The sequence below is a fragment of the Eschrichtius robustus genome, chromosome 10 (genome assembly GCF_028021215.1).
Source record: "Eschrichtius robustus isolate mEscRob2 chromosome 10, mEscRob2.pri, whole genome shotgun sequence".
Classification (NCBI taxonomy): Eukaryota; Metazoa; Chordata; class Mammalia; order Artiodactyla; family Eschrichtiidae; genus Eschrichtius; species Eschrichtius robustus.
Genome location: NC_090833.1, coordinates 17,827,805 through 17,844,154, shown reverse-complemented (window position 1 = coordinate 17,844,154; position 16,350 = coordinate 17,827,805). Strand labels below are relative to the sequence as shown.

At 42.4% G+C, this 16,350-nt stretch overlaps 1 protein-coding gene across 4 annotated transcripts in view; it reads right to left on the bottom strand.

The window, feature by feature from the left end:
• The window catches only part of ASTN2 (astrotactin 2), an 899,407-nt gene that overhangs the window by 143,034 nt on the left and 740,023 nt on the right, over nt 1-16,350 (bottom strand). For all 4 annotated transcript variants that reach the window (XM_068552572.1, XM_068552571.1, XM_068552573.1 and 1 more), the window contains 2 exons: nt 14,627-14,760; nt 12,934-13,082 (listed from right to left, as the gene is read on the bottom strand). In XM_068552572.1, the coding sequence (XP_068408673.1) occupies nt 12,934-13,082; nt 14,627-14,760 (283 nt within the window). The remainder of the gene's footprint in view (nt 1-12,933; nt 13,083-14,626; nt 14,761-16,350) is intronic.

The following is a 16,350-nucleotide window of genomic DNA, read 5'->3' as shown; positions in this document are numbered from 1 at the left end:
ACCTTGGGATTTTGCTTCAAGGAACTGAATTTACAGTGGTACCAGTTATAGAGAGAGTAAATGAGCACGTAGACAGGAGCACACTAGTGGGGAGATGCTAACAAGTTCAGTTTTGTATGTGTTGGGTTTGAATTGCTTGTGAGACATCAAGTTGCAGATGCTTCTAGTCAGCTGGATATGAACAGACAGTTCAGAAGAATGAGGTGGAAACACAAATGTAAGAGCAGTGATTATACTGATCATAACTATGGGAGTGGATGTTAGCCCAGAGAGAGTTTAAATTGAAAAACGAAGATAAAAGACCAAGGTCTAAGCTGCTCTAGGATTTAAAGAGCAGATGGGGAGGACCCAGTCTGCAAGGGAGGCTGAGGTGGAGTCCGAGAGGCGGGTGTAAAACCAGGAGGGAGAGCATGGTGTCAAAGAAACCAAAAAAAGCAAAGGTTTCAGAAGAGAATGATGAATCCTGTAGAATGCTTGAAGACATCAAGTAAGTCTATGGCCCAAAAAAAAAAAAAAAAAAAAAGTCATTGGATGTAATGACATGGAGGTTACGGATGTTTGTGGAGAAAAATGCTTCAGTAAACTTGGAGGTAGCAGGAGACAGAGTGGAGGGAGTTAAGGAACCAGTGGAAAGTGAAGAAATGGAGTCAGCCACTGCAGACTCTACTTTCAAAAGTGTGTTTATAAAGAAGAGAAGTGAGATAGTTATGAGAGTGGAAGATGGAATGCTTTTTTTTTTTTTAAAGAAAAACATATGAGCATATTTAAACAATGGTAAAAGTAATTTACTAAAGAAGGAGAGATTGGAAGCATAGAATATAGAGGGATAATTGATATGTCAAATTTCCTAGAAATTTAGTAGGGTACAGGAAACACTGCAATAGAAGGATTAACTTTATAGAGGAAAGGGCACCTCCTACATTGCTACAGGAGGGAAGGGAAAGAATATGCAGAAAGAAGCATACAGATTTAAAATAGTTAAGGAGGGAAGTTTACCTACTCCCTATACTATTTTCTCTGAAAATGAGGACCCAAGATTATTTGCTGAGAGAGGGGTAAGAATAAGGTGCCATGAATTGAAGCCTGGTGAAAGAGAAAGTAAATTGATAGGAGAAGTCTAGTAGGATTGCCAGGTAGCATGAAGAGCCCGGTTGACATTGGTGACTGTTGATATATTTGTGCCAAATATTCTCAACTGTGTGCTTCTCACTAGCTGTTTGATGTATGTATTAGCAGAGGAGAGGATGGAGAGCTGCTGCGTGCATCCAGTGTAGGGGTTTGGCCAAGCAGGGCAATGGAAGAACAGAAAGGCAAGAGAGATCAGGAGGTGGTTGAGAACAGTGATTAAAATATGAGCCATGAACTCTACCATGGTGTCTCAGTCCTTCCGGGTTGCTACAACAAAATACCATAGATGGGTAGCTTATAAGCAACAGAAATGTATTTCTCACAGTTCTGGAGGCTAGAAAGTCCAAGATCAAGACATCAATAGGCTTTGGGTCCACTTCCTATTAGATGGCCTTCTTCTCACTTTAACTTCACAAGGTAGAAGACTGAGGGATTTCTCTGGGGTGTCTTTTAAAAGGGCACTGATCCAATTCATGAAGACCTGCCCTCATGACCTTATCACTGACCAAGTGCCCCACCTGTTAATACCATCACCTTGGGGGTTAGGATTTCAACATATGAATTTTAGGGGGACATAAACATTCAGTCCATTTCACATGGATAGGGAGATGACTAAAAAATAGTTGGAACTGATAGACGGAGATAGAGCAGTGATACCTAGGAACAGGGAATCATATTGAGTTAAAAGACAGATATGGTAGGGGTGAGAGATTAAAAAACAAACAGGATAAAAGAGAGTGGGATATTGGAGCTAATGATTTTGATGGGACATCATCACATGAGGACAACTCCAGGGTGTGAACTAGGAGTGGGTGGCTGAGCTGGACCGGAAGAGAGTTCACTGGAGATGAGCAGGCTAAGGAAGTGAGAGACTGGGTGGTAGGGCTCGGAACCCAGGAGGACCTGAACACATCTACTGTGATGACAAGAGCGTAGATGGAGAGAAAACTCAAAACCAGCAGCTTTGATACTTGGAGCATCAGTTCCAGTTGAAGCAAGAAGATGAAGGCTGGATTCTATTTAGCTTTATCTTTTGGGGAATGACTGCATTTCAGGGTCATAAGGAAGGACGGATTTAATCCTGACAAAGTCTTTGGATGGGAGGTAGGCACCTACCTACCATAATTCTTCCCTGGCCTAGAAGGAGGTTCTGGAGAGTACAGAGGGAAAGCTAGCTTTTCTTCTCTTGGCATCTATAATGGGCAGCTGCTACGAAGGTCAAGCATGGTGACAGGTGGCAGCAGGGAGAAAGGGAAACCTCAAGAGCAGTCTTTTCAGCCACAGGGTGAGCTCCACGTGGGGAGGCTGATAGTCTTAAGTGAGGTTTGACCAGTATGATTAATTACTGGGACCAGAATTTTGAACAATTGCCTCACTTCCTCTGCATAGCCTTTACCGATGCCACTAGACTGAGTTAGAAACCTCTAATCTGTGCTCTTACAGTGTATGAATTGTTTCATCACCTACCATGCTTTAGGGTAATTTCTTGCTAAACTGTATTTATCTCCTAGTAGACTTATAAACTCCTCAAGGGCAGGACTCATGCCTTCCTTGCTCCTATTCCATGCCCAGCACACCCTGCAGTGTCTGGACCACAGTAAGAGCTCCATACGCATGAATGAAACAAACAAGCGTGCTTTGTGAACTGTTAAAAAAACAAAATAAAACAAAACACTCGGTGATATAAAAGGCAGGTTGGGTGGCATGGGGGAGTGGAGAGAATTAAGACCCTCCAAGTACCTTTTCCCTTTGGAGGCCCTTGACTTTAGAAACCTCTCACCCAAAGAGCAGCTGGAGTGACAGAAACCTTTTCTGAGGACCTGAGATCAGTTCCAGATGTTTGCAGGCATGTCAGTTTGTACCTCACCCTGTAAAACATATTTCCTTCACCCCCCTCCACTCTAGCTGAGGGAGTGGGGCCCAGTCTCCAATGACATCACCTCCCTCAAGTTGGTCCAGGGCAGGCAGACAGCAGGCGGGTGAGGGCTCTTCTAGCTTCTCAGACAAAGAGTAGGGCTCAGCCATGGCCTGCGCTGCTTGAGGAGCTATGAGTAATTTCCACGGAATTTCATAAACAGCTCCGATGTAATCACTCCATCACAGCCGCTGCTGCCACCATCCTCTCAGCTACTGGGGGATGTGAGACCTTGCTGTCCTTTGCTTTAAGTTATTCCCCACACAAACCCACCTCCATAACTGCTCCCCTTCACTTGAGAAGGTCATCGGTCTAAGGTCTAAGATGGGATGGTGTGTGTGCAGGGAGAGGGTGTGGGCGGTGTCCTTTCAGTCGTAGATTAGACTTAATGGAAACAGGGAGGGAGGGTTTAGAGAATTGCGTTGGGGATGGAGAGAGGTGTCTTCTGACCCTTCAGGATATTATTCTTGACCCAGATCTAGATGAATCTAGATGAGCAGCTCATGCCTAAGCAGCTTGAGGAGATAAAGACAGGAGAAGATAGACTGAGACATAGGCAGAAGGTGGCACGAAGTAAAAAAGGAAAAAGAGGAGACAGAGAGAAAGATGTCAAGAGGGACACACATAGAGGAAAAGAAGGAAGGGAGGAAGGAGAGAGCGAGGATAGAGAAAGGAAGACACAGAGATAAGAACTGAGAGTTGGCGGGAGGGGAGCCTGGTGCTGATAAGCTGGGGAGCAGCCCATCAGGCTCCCAAATGCCAGAAGAGAAAGGGGCACTGACCGGCTCCAGATGTTGCTGCCTTTCGTGAGGAGATGTGGGGGATGGTAGAGAGGGCCCACTGCCTCGTGCGGGGTCCGACAGAGCCAGCTGGCCTTTCAGTCCTGAACCAAAACCCAAAGCGAAGCTGGGAATCCCATGGGGAGAGGGAGAAGTCTCTGATTTTTAAAAGGTTAAAAAATATTCCAGCAGCTGACCAAAGAAACTTCAGGGGAGTGTGGTAGGAGGTTATGACGTTGGGTGAGACCCTTCCACTTCTTGTCTTTCCTTTTCTGATCCTTGCAATGAGGGAGTTGGACTCACTGCTAAGGTCCTGCTACTCTAAAGTTTTGGGATTCTCAGAAGCTGGCATGTATGACAAAGAAGCAATGAGTCTGGAGAGCTACATTCTCTAGAAGAGCCCCCCAGCTGCCATCATATGTCTAGATACTCCATCCTGCCCAGACACACAGATACCCTGTATCCCCTAATTTCCATTTGCTTCTTGGTTTATTCTCAACAAGAACAAAGCACACCAGAGGTAATATCACTGGTGGAAAGATATTTGGACTTGGCAGGGAGAGCAGGTAAAGAAACCAGAGCCCCCATTCTAGCACTGACTCTCCCACTAGCTCATGTGTGTAACCTCGGGACAATCCCCCCTCCCGCCTTCCTCAGCCTTTTTCTCCGTAGGTCAAACATGGTATTTGGATTCATTAAATTTGCTTGTGCCTCACCCCGCCTTCTTATTCCCACCCCCCTGCATCTAGCCCTGCCCAAGAGGCTGAAACCCATGCCAATTGCTCTGATGAGGCCACGGGGGAGAACCAGACGTCTGTTTTTAATATCGATGACAGATTAGCGTGCGGGGAATTCAGCCACCCCCCCCCCCCCAAAACAAGCCCTGTCTCTGCTCAAAACAACTGGAACAGGAGGCTAGTTATGCTTGGCTTTCCCAACAGAGTCCCAGGACCGACAGAGCAATGGCTTCTCCGAAGGAAACAAAGAAGGCGCCAAACCCAGGGGTGGGGGACAGGAGAAGGAGACAGGGAGGGAGAGTACGCATTTCAACAGCTAGTTCAAAAGGGTGTTGAACAGATGGCAGTCATAAAGCATGTGTGTGTGAGAGAGAATGTGTGTATGCATGTATATCTGTGCACACGCATGCGTGAGCTTGTGAATAAATAAACAATTACAGCACTGCACTCGGCTGCCAGCAAAAATCCAGAGATCAAAGAAAAAGCCCTCATTTCCTTATTCTGGCCTCACCTGGCCAAATGTGTGAGCAATCCTAACTCTCTAACAAAACAAGTCTTAAACCTTATTTTATTGTTTGTTTTCTTCCTAACATTGAATTTTCTTTTTTCTTTTTTTAATTCATGGAAATTAGAAGCAACTAGCATTTATCAGTACTTACCATGTCTCAAGAACTGTGCTACATTTGACTCTCAAAGTAGCTAATGAAATAGGTGTTATTTTCCCCATTCCACAGATAGGGAAACTGAGACCCAGAAAGGATGTCGACTGGCCCTAGATTTCTCATGGAGAAGTGGTAGAAACTGAAAGCAGAAGCCAGGTTTTTTTGGGGAAAAAAAAAAAAATAGCCCACGCTCCTTAATTCGGCTGGTAACCTCTAAGATAAAGTTCAGTCAAGTTGACTGAAATTTTCAAATTTGGTCCAAGTTTACTTTTGAGATTGTTGAGACATAGTAAAAGTGGCAAGGAGGCAAAGAGATGAGGTTTCTGCTTCAGATATCCACTGCCAATCATCTACAGCATCAATTAATCATAACACATTTTAGAAGGCTTACTATGTACTCAGCTAGTCTCTAGAACTACGTAAGACCTCATAAGACCACACAGTACTCAAAGAATTAACATCAGAGTTGAAAAGTTAAAACATGTATACGCCTACCCACATATAATTCAATTCAGTGAACACTGAACGTCTATGTACGTCAGGCACTGTGGAAGGATACCAAATTATAAAGACATAAGAGTCATTATCCTGCTTCTTTAAAGACAATTGCCCACTGAAAAATTCAAGAATTGGATGGTGGAGAGAATTAAAGTCAAGTAGCACAAGAAAGAATTAGAAGAACCTGTAAAGATGGTGGCAGATATGTCATTATCTTCAAACTTCTGAATGGCAGCAGGAAGAAGAAGGGGTAATATCTCTGTGGGGTGTCCCCAGACCATGTAACTAAAAAGAAGTTTCATCTCTATCAAAAAAAAAAGGAACTCTTGGATCAGAACATTGGTTCCTAGACAATCAGAAGGAAGAATCTTGGATTTCCATTTCTGGACTAGATGGAGAAACAGAGACTAGATTTATTTACCCTACTACCTGAAACATTAAGGATTTTTTAAAAAGAAAATAACATAAAACAAGTTTTCAAACTGGAAATCTGGCAACAGAGGACAGAGATCTTGAAATATGGAAAACAAATTCTGTGAGCCCTAAAATTTCTGCAGCTTCCTGCCTTTAGAGAGTTTCTAGGTCACTGCAGGGAGATGCCTGGAAGATTCCCTAAATTGAGAAGGCAGAGTTCTTAGTCCAGGGAGATGAAAGTGACTAGAGTTTATAGGATAGAGTAATGGAGAGGAGAGAGCTGTACAGAGAGAAAATTGAAGAGATCTGTGTAGGGTCCCCTTTCAATACTCAGCAAAGTACTGGCTAATGGATGTATGTAAGGAGCCTACCAACCCAAGAGGATTAGACAGAACAATGCCCATTGCTCATACAGGGGCCAGAAATAGTGCCTATTCCTCCCAGTCACACTGGAAAATCTCATAATTCATGGGTCATTGTGTAGAACACACTGAAGGGTCTTGCCTCAGTAGTAGGGAATAATTAGCCCTAGACTAAACACTGCTCTGGTTCCATCTAACAAATCTTAAAAGTAAGACCCAAAAGAATCAAGCTGTCTCCAAATAACTTAACTGTGGCCCAGAATAGAGTTCAAAAATATTTATAGGAATACAAGAGTATCCAGAACCCAACAAGGCAAATATCACAATGTCTGGCATTTAATCAAAAATTACCTGGCATGCAAAGAAGAAGGAAATTCAACACATAATGAGGAGAGAAATCAATCCATTTAAACTGACCCAGAACTGATACAGATGTTAGAATTAGGAAACAAGGACATCAAAACCATTATTATAACTCTATTCCATACTCAAAAATGCTATGACTATATATGCCATATACTAGCCAGATCAAATTGAACTTCCTGGGACTTCCTTGGTGGCACAGTGGTTAAGAATCCACCTGCGGATGCAGGGGACACGGGTTTGAGGCCTGGTCCGGGAAGATCCCACATGCTGTGAGGAGCAACTAAGCCCGTGCACCACAACTACTGAGCCTGAGCTCTAGAGCCCACGAGTCACAAGTACTTTAGCCCACGTGCCACAATTACTAAAGCTCGTGCGCTCAGAGCCTGTGCTCCGCAACAAGAGAAGCCACTGCAATGAGAAGCCCGCTCACCACAATGAAGAGTAGCCCCCGCTCAGTGCAACTAGAGAAAGCCCACGTGCAGCAATGAAGGCCCAATACAGCCAAAAATAAATAAGTTAATTAATTTAAAATAAATGTTTAAAAAAACAAATTGAACCTCCTAAGATGAAAATTACAATGTCTAGACTTCCCTGGTGGCGCAGTGGTTAAGAATCCTCCTGCCAATGTGCCAATGCAGGACAGAGTTTCGATCCCTGGTCCAGGAAGATCCCAAATGCCCCGGGGCAACTAAGCCCATGTGCCACAACTACTGAGCCTCTGCTCTAGAGCCCGACGAGCCACAACTACTGAGCCCACGTGCCACAACTACTGAAGCCCACGCTCCTAGACCCCGTGCTCCGCGACAAGAGAAGCCACCGCAATGAGAAGCCCGTGCACCGCAACAAAAAGTAGCCCCTACTCGACACAACTAGAAAAAGCCCACACACAGCAATAAAGACCCAAAGCGACCAAAAATAAATAAATAAATAAATAGAAAATTACAATGTCTGAGTTAAAAAAAAAAAAAAAAATCACTGCATAGATTAACAGTAGATTAGATATTGCAGAAGGCAATGAAGACATGGCACTAGAAACTATCCCAAAGGGAACAAGCAAAAAGAAATAATTTTAAAAAATGAAAAGAGCATCAGAGTGAGATAAAGAACAATTTCAAGTGGCTGAATACACATATTTTTAGAGTCACTGAAGGAGAAAAAAGATGGAGAGAGAGAAAAATAACGGCCCCCAATTTTCTAGATGGGCTAAAATGGTAAACCCGTAGATCCAAGAAGCTTAATAAACCTCAAACACAATAAATTGCTAATGTAAGCAAGACACAGGAGCAACATCTTTAAATTACTAAAAGAAAAATATGCCAATCGTGAATACTGTACCCAGCCGTAATAGCTTACAAAAGCAACAGCAGAAAGAATTCATCATTAACAAACCTGAAATATAAGAAATAATAAAATATATCCTTCAGGCAGAAAGATAATGAAATCAGATGAAAATATGGATGTATGTAAAAGAATGAAGAACACCAAAAATGTAAGTACATGAGTAAACAATAAAACTGTTAATTAAATATACTTAAAGGATAATTACTCTTTTAGGAAAATAACAATGAATTATGAAACTTATGTATATGAGTAAAATGTATGACAATATAGCATAAAGACTTGGAGGAAAGAAATAAAAGTATACTATATAAGGTTCTTTTACTGCATATGAAGTGTTATAATGGCACTTGAGGGCACACTGTGATATGTTAAATATGAATATATAAACCCTAAAGTAATCACTAAACTAACAAAAGAGAGTTATAATAAATCAACAAAAGAAATAAAATGGAATAATTAATACACTCAATCTAAAAGAAGACAGAAAAAGAGAAGGAAACAAAGAAAAGTGGAACAATAGAAAACAAACAGCACAATGATAAACTTAAACCTAACCACAACAATATCATATTAAACATAAATGGTCTAAACACCCCAAGGTAAAGATAACAATGTCAGCCTGGATTAGGAAAAAAAAAAAAAAAAAGAAGAAAAAGAAAAGAATAAAGACCTAAATGCATGCTGTCTACAAGAAACCCATATTAAATATAAAGGCACAAGTATGGGCTTCCCTGGTGGCGCAGTGGTTGAGAATCTGCCTGTCAATGCAGGGGACATGGATTCGAGCCCTGGTCTGGGAAGATCCCACATGCCGCGGAGCAACTGGGCCCATGAGCCACAATTACTGAGCCTGCGCGTCTGGAGCCTGTGCTCCGCAATAACAGAGGCCGCGAGAGTGAGAGGCCCGCGCACTGCGATGAAGAGTGGCCCCCGCTTGCCGCAACTAGAGAAAGCCCTCGCACAGAAACGAAGACCCAACACAGCCATTAAAAAAAAAAAAAAGGCACAAGTAATATAAGAGTAAAAAAATAAAAAATGGTAAATCATTCTAACACTAATCAGAAGAAAGCTGAGAAAGTTATATTAATATCAGAAAAAAGTAGATTTTGGAGCAAAAAATGTAACAGGGATGCAGACAACCATTTCACAATGATAAAGGGATTGATTCATCAAGAGGATATAAAAATTATAAATGTTTATTCATTTAATAACAGAGCTTCAAAATGCATAAAGTAAAAACTGATAGAACTATAAGGAGAAACAGATATATCCACAATCATCATCAGAGGTTTCAGTACCATTCTTTCAAGTATTGATACAACAAGAAGACAGAAAATCAGAAAGGATTTAGAAGACTTGAACAACACAATCAACCAATTTGATCCAACTAGCATTCATAGAAAAACTCATCCATAAATAGAAGAAAATACATGATTTTAAACTGGACACTGAAAACAATGATAGACCATATCCTGTGCCATAAAACCAGTCTTAATAAATTTAAAATGATCCAGCAACCCCACTCCTGGGCATATATCCAGAGAAAATCATAATTCAAGAAGATACATGCACCTCAATGTTCATTGCAGCACTGTTTACAATAGCCAAGACATGGAAGCAATCTAAATGTCCATCGACTGAGGAATGGATAAAGAAGATGTGGTACATATATACAATGGAATATTACTCAGCCATTAAAAAGAATGAAATAATGCATTTGCAGCAACATGAATGGACCTGGAGATTATCATACTAAGTGAAGTAAGTCAGACAGAGAAAGACAAATATCATATGATATCACTTATATGTGGAATCTAAAAAAAAAAATTATACAAATGAACTTATTTACAAAACAGAAACAGATTCACAGAGTTAGAGAACAAACTTAGGGTTACGGGGGAAGGGTCAGGCGGAGGGACAGATTAGGAGTTTGGAATTGACATATACACACTGCTATATTTAAAATAGATAATAGGCCCTACTGTACAGCACAGGGAACCCTGCTCAATATTCTGTAATAACCTAAATGGAAAAAGAACTTGAAAATATGTATAACTGAATCACTTTGCTGTACACCTGAAACTAACACAACTTTGTTAGTCAACTATACTCCAATATAAAATAAAAATTTTAAAAAATAAAATGATTAAAGTCATAAAAAGTGTATACTCTGATATAGTGGAATCAAACTAAAATTCAATGACAGAAAAGTTATCTGAAAAATCCCCAAATATTTGGAAATTAAGTAACATGCATCTAAAGAATCCATGGGTCAAAGAAGAAAACAAAAGGGAAATTAAAAGATATTTTGAACTGAATGAAAATGAAAACACAATTTATCAAAAATCTGTGGTAAGCCACTAAAGCAGTAATTAGGGAAAATACTTGTCTTACAAGAAAAATCTCAAATCAACAACTTCAGCTACCACATTAAAAATCTAGAGAAAAGAGGAACAAACTAAACCTAAAATAAGCCAAAGAAAAGAAATAACAAAGGTCAGAGTAGAAATCAATGAAATGGAAAATAGCAAAAATAGGTGAAATCAAAGCGGATTCTTTGAGAAGATAAATAAATTACACAACCTTCTTTCCAGATTGATCAGAAAAAAAGAGAGAGATGACAGAAATTACCGATATCAAGAATGAGAATGATATCACTATAAATTCCATAAATATTAAAAAAATAATAACAGAATATCACAATTTTTTGCCAGTAAATTTTATAACTTACACGAAATGGATAAATTCTTTGAAATACACAAGGTACCAAAATCACTTAAGAAGAAATTCATAACCTGAATAGCCCTACATCTATCAGAGAATTAAGTTAGTAATTGAAACCTTCTTACAAGAAAAGCTCCAAGCCCAGATTATTTCACTTGTGAATTCTACCAAACAATTTTTTTAAAATACATTACTAATTCTACCCAAACTCTTTCAGAAAACTAAAAAGGAGAAAATATTTTGCAATTTATTTTGAGAGGCCAGAATTATCCTGACCGCAAAACAGACACAAGCATTACCAGAAAACTACTGATCAAAATACCTGACAAATAAGGATGCAAAAATCTAAACAAAATTTTGACACAATAAATCCAACAATATATAAAAAAAAGATAGTGCATCATGACCATGTGGGATTAATTTATTCCAGGAATACAAGGTGTTTTTTTTTTAATCCTTTGAAAACGCATCAATATAATTTACTGTATTAACAAACTAAGAAACATAAACTATGATCGTTTCAATGGACGCAGAGAATTCAACATTCATAATAAATAAAGATACAAGCACTGTGCTGGGAGTAGGACAGACTGGCTGTGGAACTTTGGGAAGGTCACAGACCTCTCTGGGATTCACTACTTGAGCTATAAAAATGCGCCTGGTAATCATTCAGAGACTAATGTTAGCAACGTGGTGGCATGAGAATTTTCAGCACGTGTCTCTCCCCCACCCCCCAACGCCCCCATCACCCCTCTAACAACCTCCATCAAAAAATCAATTTGAACCAATCCGAGTAATGGCATTGTGGGGACAATTTGAACCGAAAAATCAATTTGAACAGCTGTCCGTGCACAGAAATACTTCACAAGAACTAAGGTTTCTAGGTGAGGGATCATTGCACCTGGGTGAAGCACAAAAATAAGAAAAGATGCTTCGAGGAGGTTAGGAAAGATAGATTCTCATTACTCTTACAACCTCTCCCTCAAGCCTGAGCAGCCCAGTGCAGAGAGAGAAACCGTCCCTGTGGAAGGAAAGAGAAAAGTGAGACCAACTTCACTTTGCACTCCAGAGCCAGCTCCCATGGCTGTAGGTGGCTCCCAGAAGACCTCTGTGTGAATCCAGGACTCTGGCTCATCCCAGCAACTGCTGTCTCCAGGGGCCCCAGCAGCTTCCATGGCACCAGGCTCCCAGTGGGCTCCCACGAACCCAGGTCTCCAAGCCACCCTGGCACCTGCCAGCTCCGAAGGCCCCCAGGTGATCTACCCTTGAACCCGGGTTTCCGGCTGGGCCCAGCACTAGGCCAACTACCACAAGCTCACGCTTTTGACCCACCCTGGAACCAGGCTGGCTCCCAGGCTCCTGACACTCCAGCACTCCAGGCCTGCCCTCATGGCCCAGCCTCAAGGCCAGCTCCCACAGACCCAGGCTCCCTGCCTGCCCGAAGCCAGACCAGCCCTGCAGACCCACCTCCAGGATGTCACAGCCTCCTGTATACTCTTTAAGTATACTTAAAGCACTCCTTAAGATCCACTTTCCGCATCTTCTCCTGCATGTCTGAATAATTTCCAAATCCTCTTCCCCAGCATGAAAGACAACTATCTCAGTACATCTCACTAGAAAAGGCAATTCCTTGAATTTCTTTATCTCAGTCCCAGAGATAATATATTTACAGATCAAGGTCTTCAAAAATGTAACCTGTAGGCCTTCCCAAGTAGAAACGGTCAAATCCTTTTTTGAATTAACTAACACTTTAATATATGACTTTGTGGATCCAACTTAGAGAATCAGAAATTCCCTACAAGTACAATTTGCTACCTTCCCCTGCAGAAAATCATACCAAAAAGCACACAGGTGTGGGAACTAGGTAACAAACACCAAACAGTGAAACTTCCCAATGCCTTCCCAGTTCAGAGGACACCAAGTCTCCAAAGGTATTCAGAAAATCCCAGTTTCCCTCCTCTGTCACACCATCTCAACGAAAGAGGAGGTCTTGAACTTTCTACTTACCCGTGTAGAGTTCCGTATCTGTGTATTCATCCACTTTCTTGTGCTGCAGAATATAATCAGAGACCTTGGTCCCAATAGCTGGCTGAACATCTACCCACTCCAAGGAGACCACGGTGCTGGAGGGCTCTACTGCTGGGGAAAGCCGCAGCCTAGGGGGGTGACAGGGAAGGTTGTTTGTTTGCCAGCCAGTACTGTCTGGGCCCCAAGAGTTTGCACAGGTCAAGATTAAAAGCACAGGATTCAGTCTGGCTTCAACCCGCCACCATACCCCTTGTGTAGACTTAGGCAATTAATTACAGCCTCCGTTTCCTTGTTCATAATGGGGATAAGAAAGAGCCACCTTTTGGATCAATGTGGAATCCAGTAAATTAATCCAAGTACACAGTATGTGCTCACAGCAAGTTGATTAGCTTTCCATTTGTTTAAACTATATTCTCAGTGATGCTTCGCTGTCAATTAAACCGGCAGTGCCTTCAAACACAGTCATCTGCCAACCTCTCTGCCATTCCCTTCAATCCCCCAGTATATCAGTCAACGCTTTAATATCCTTAAATCAATACTCCCTCACAGAGGGCAGCGATCCTGGGGAATCCTTTTACAAAGCAAGAAATAACGGAATGTTTGAAGGTGAGAACTGGGAGGGTCCTTTGAGAGAGGAGGTGCAATCCCCTCATTTCATAGAAGGTGAAAGCAAAGCCCAGAAAAGGGGATGATCTGCACAAAGTCACACAGCAAGTTGGGGACAGAACCATGACGGTGACTTTGCTTGTCCCCAGCCCAGATGCCTTCTCTCTTTCCACTATACCCACTAACTCTGCAATGACTACCTTACAATGGATCTTTAGTATTGGCTCCTGCCCAGATCTCTTCTGCTCCTCACACCACTCTCCCTCTTAATCACACTGCCCCAATCAAGATGACCTTCCTTTACTTCCTCAAGTGGTGAGTTTCCTGAGTCAGGGCTTTCCCATGGGCTCTGTCTTTTTCCTGAAACACGTCTGTTGCCATTTGCTGCCTGGCAAACTCTGACTCTAATTCAGGTCTTCTCAGAGCGGCTTCCCAGACTATCTCCCTCTCCTCCAACTAAAGCATCCCCTCTTTGTTCTGTCCATTAGCACATCTTTGTTTTTCTTTCATATTTTTATTATTTAAATGTTTAAACGGTATCATCCTTTCCTGTTTTTGCTTTGACATCTGTCCCCCTCACTAAACGGTCAGTTCCCTAAGTGCACAGACAGACTGTGCCTGTCTTGCTCATTAATGAATTCCCCAATGTCTGACACATAGCAGGTGTTCAAAACTTATTTGTTGAATGAATGAATAATATAAAGTTTCTTAGAAAAGGTCCTACACTTTCTTTATCTCAGTAGTCCCAGTGGTCAACACAGGAACTGGCAAAGCAGTAGTTAGTGCCCAGTAAACCTCTGCCGAATGGATGAGTGAAGAAAGTAATGATGGCTGGCTTGGCGCTATTAAAATAGCACACGCTGCAGTGTAAGTGTCTACCCCCGAGCCACGATTCCATTCTGTCAAAGCTCCCTGCTTTCTCAAAGAAGGAGGTAGGCCCCCAGAGACTTCAGGCATCTGGTGAAGCACCTTAGGAACAGAAGCAAGCCATGGCCTACACTGGCAGGACAAGAATATGAGTCCATGGAAAGGGGTGGCCAGAGGAAGAGGGGCCATACATACGTACACCGGCTGCGGGAGAGGGCTGCAGTTGGGGAGCCCACTGGCATCAAAGGCGCTGAGGTCACACCTGCACCAGTCATCGATCACATCCCCTTTCCCTGAGCACCAGTAGGAGCTCATCAGTGCACTCTTGAAGGCCTGGAATAAAGGAGGACAAAAGAGATGATTATGACAATGGTGGAGAGATGGAGAGTGAAGGTCCCAGTGGCCATGACAGTCATTGACCCAAGCTTCAGAGGAGCTCTCCTGGGCACAGGACACCATCTCTTGCATAAAGCCCCAGCCTTCCACCACTGGGTTCTTCTGTTTTGAGCCATTCTCCACCCAATAGCCAGAATGATCACTGAGACAGGATAGTAAGAGCATCCATTGAGAACCTCCCCTGGGCCTGCCACTCTACATATATTAACTTATTTCATCTTCAGTACCTCACACGATAGCTGTAATAAAAATTATCATTATTTCCCATTCTACAAACCGGAAAATTGGGGCACACAGAAGGTAAGTAATTTGTCTGAGGTTCATAGCTAGTAAGTGATGGAACTGAGATCTGATCCAAGACAGTCTGGCTCCAGAACCTGCCCTCCTTAACACCTTGCCACACTGCTTCTTGTAGAAATCTGACCACCTCACCACCACCCTGCTTCAAAACCTTCAGAGGCTCCCCATAGCCCTCAGGATAAAGTCTAAACTACTTGCTCTAGCTCCTGACCACCTTCTTAGTCTCATCTCTCACCACTCCTCTGATTTTCCTTTGCATGCTACCATCTACCCTCATGCAACCATTAAGATTTCCACCAACAGTGAATTCCTGCTTATGAAAAGTGTGCTCTAAATCAGGAGACAGCAAAGTGTTTCTGCAAAGGACCAGACAGTAAATATTTTTGACTTTATGGCCAGGCAGTCTCTGCCACAATAACTTAACTCTGCCTTTGTACCATGAAAGCGACACAGATTATACTTTAAATAAACGGGCATGCTTGTGTTCCAATAAAACTTTATTTACAAAGACAGCTGACAGGCTAGACTTGTTCTGAGGTACACTGTCTGCTGACCCTTGCTCTAAATGATGACTGATTGATTGATCGATTATTATTATTTTGGCTGTGTTGGGTCTTCATTGCTGCTGCACGGGCTTTCTCTAGTTGTGGCGAGCGGGGGCTACTCTTCGTTGCGGTGCGTGGGCTTCTCATTGTGGTGGCTTCTCTTGTTGCAGAGTACGAGCTCTAGGCACGTAGGCTTCAGTAGTTGTAGCACACATGTTCAGTAGTTGTGACTCGCGGGCTCTAGAGCACAGGCTCAGTAGTTGTGGTGCACAGGCTTAGCTGCTCTACAGCATGTGGGATCTTCCCAGACCAGGGCTCGAACCTGTGTCCCCTGCATTGGCAGGCGGATTCTTAACCACTGCGCCACCAGGGAAGCCCTCCATCTTGCATTGTTGACAAGACTCAACTACAGCATGCTTGTGTAAAGTGGGTCTGGGGTCTGCCTCCTTAGCCAGAATACAGATCTAGAAGGAGAACATGTGTATCAAGGACACTACTGTGTAAGCCACCAACACATTCCTCTCAGTGCCTCTGGTGAGAAGGCTCCGATTATTCCTGCCATACGTCCTTACTCATATCCTCTCCAAGGGGTGAACAAATGATCTAATTTCTCCTGAATTAAGAACAGTGACCCAAAGAAATAAAAAAGAATTATAAGAGCTAATGTTCATGAAGCACCTAA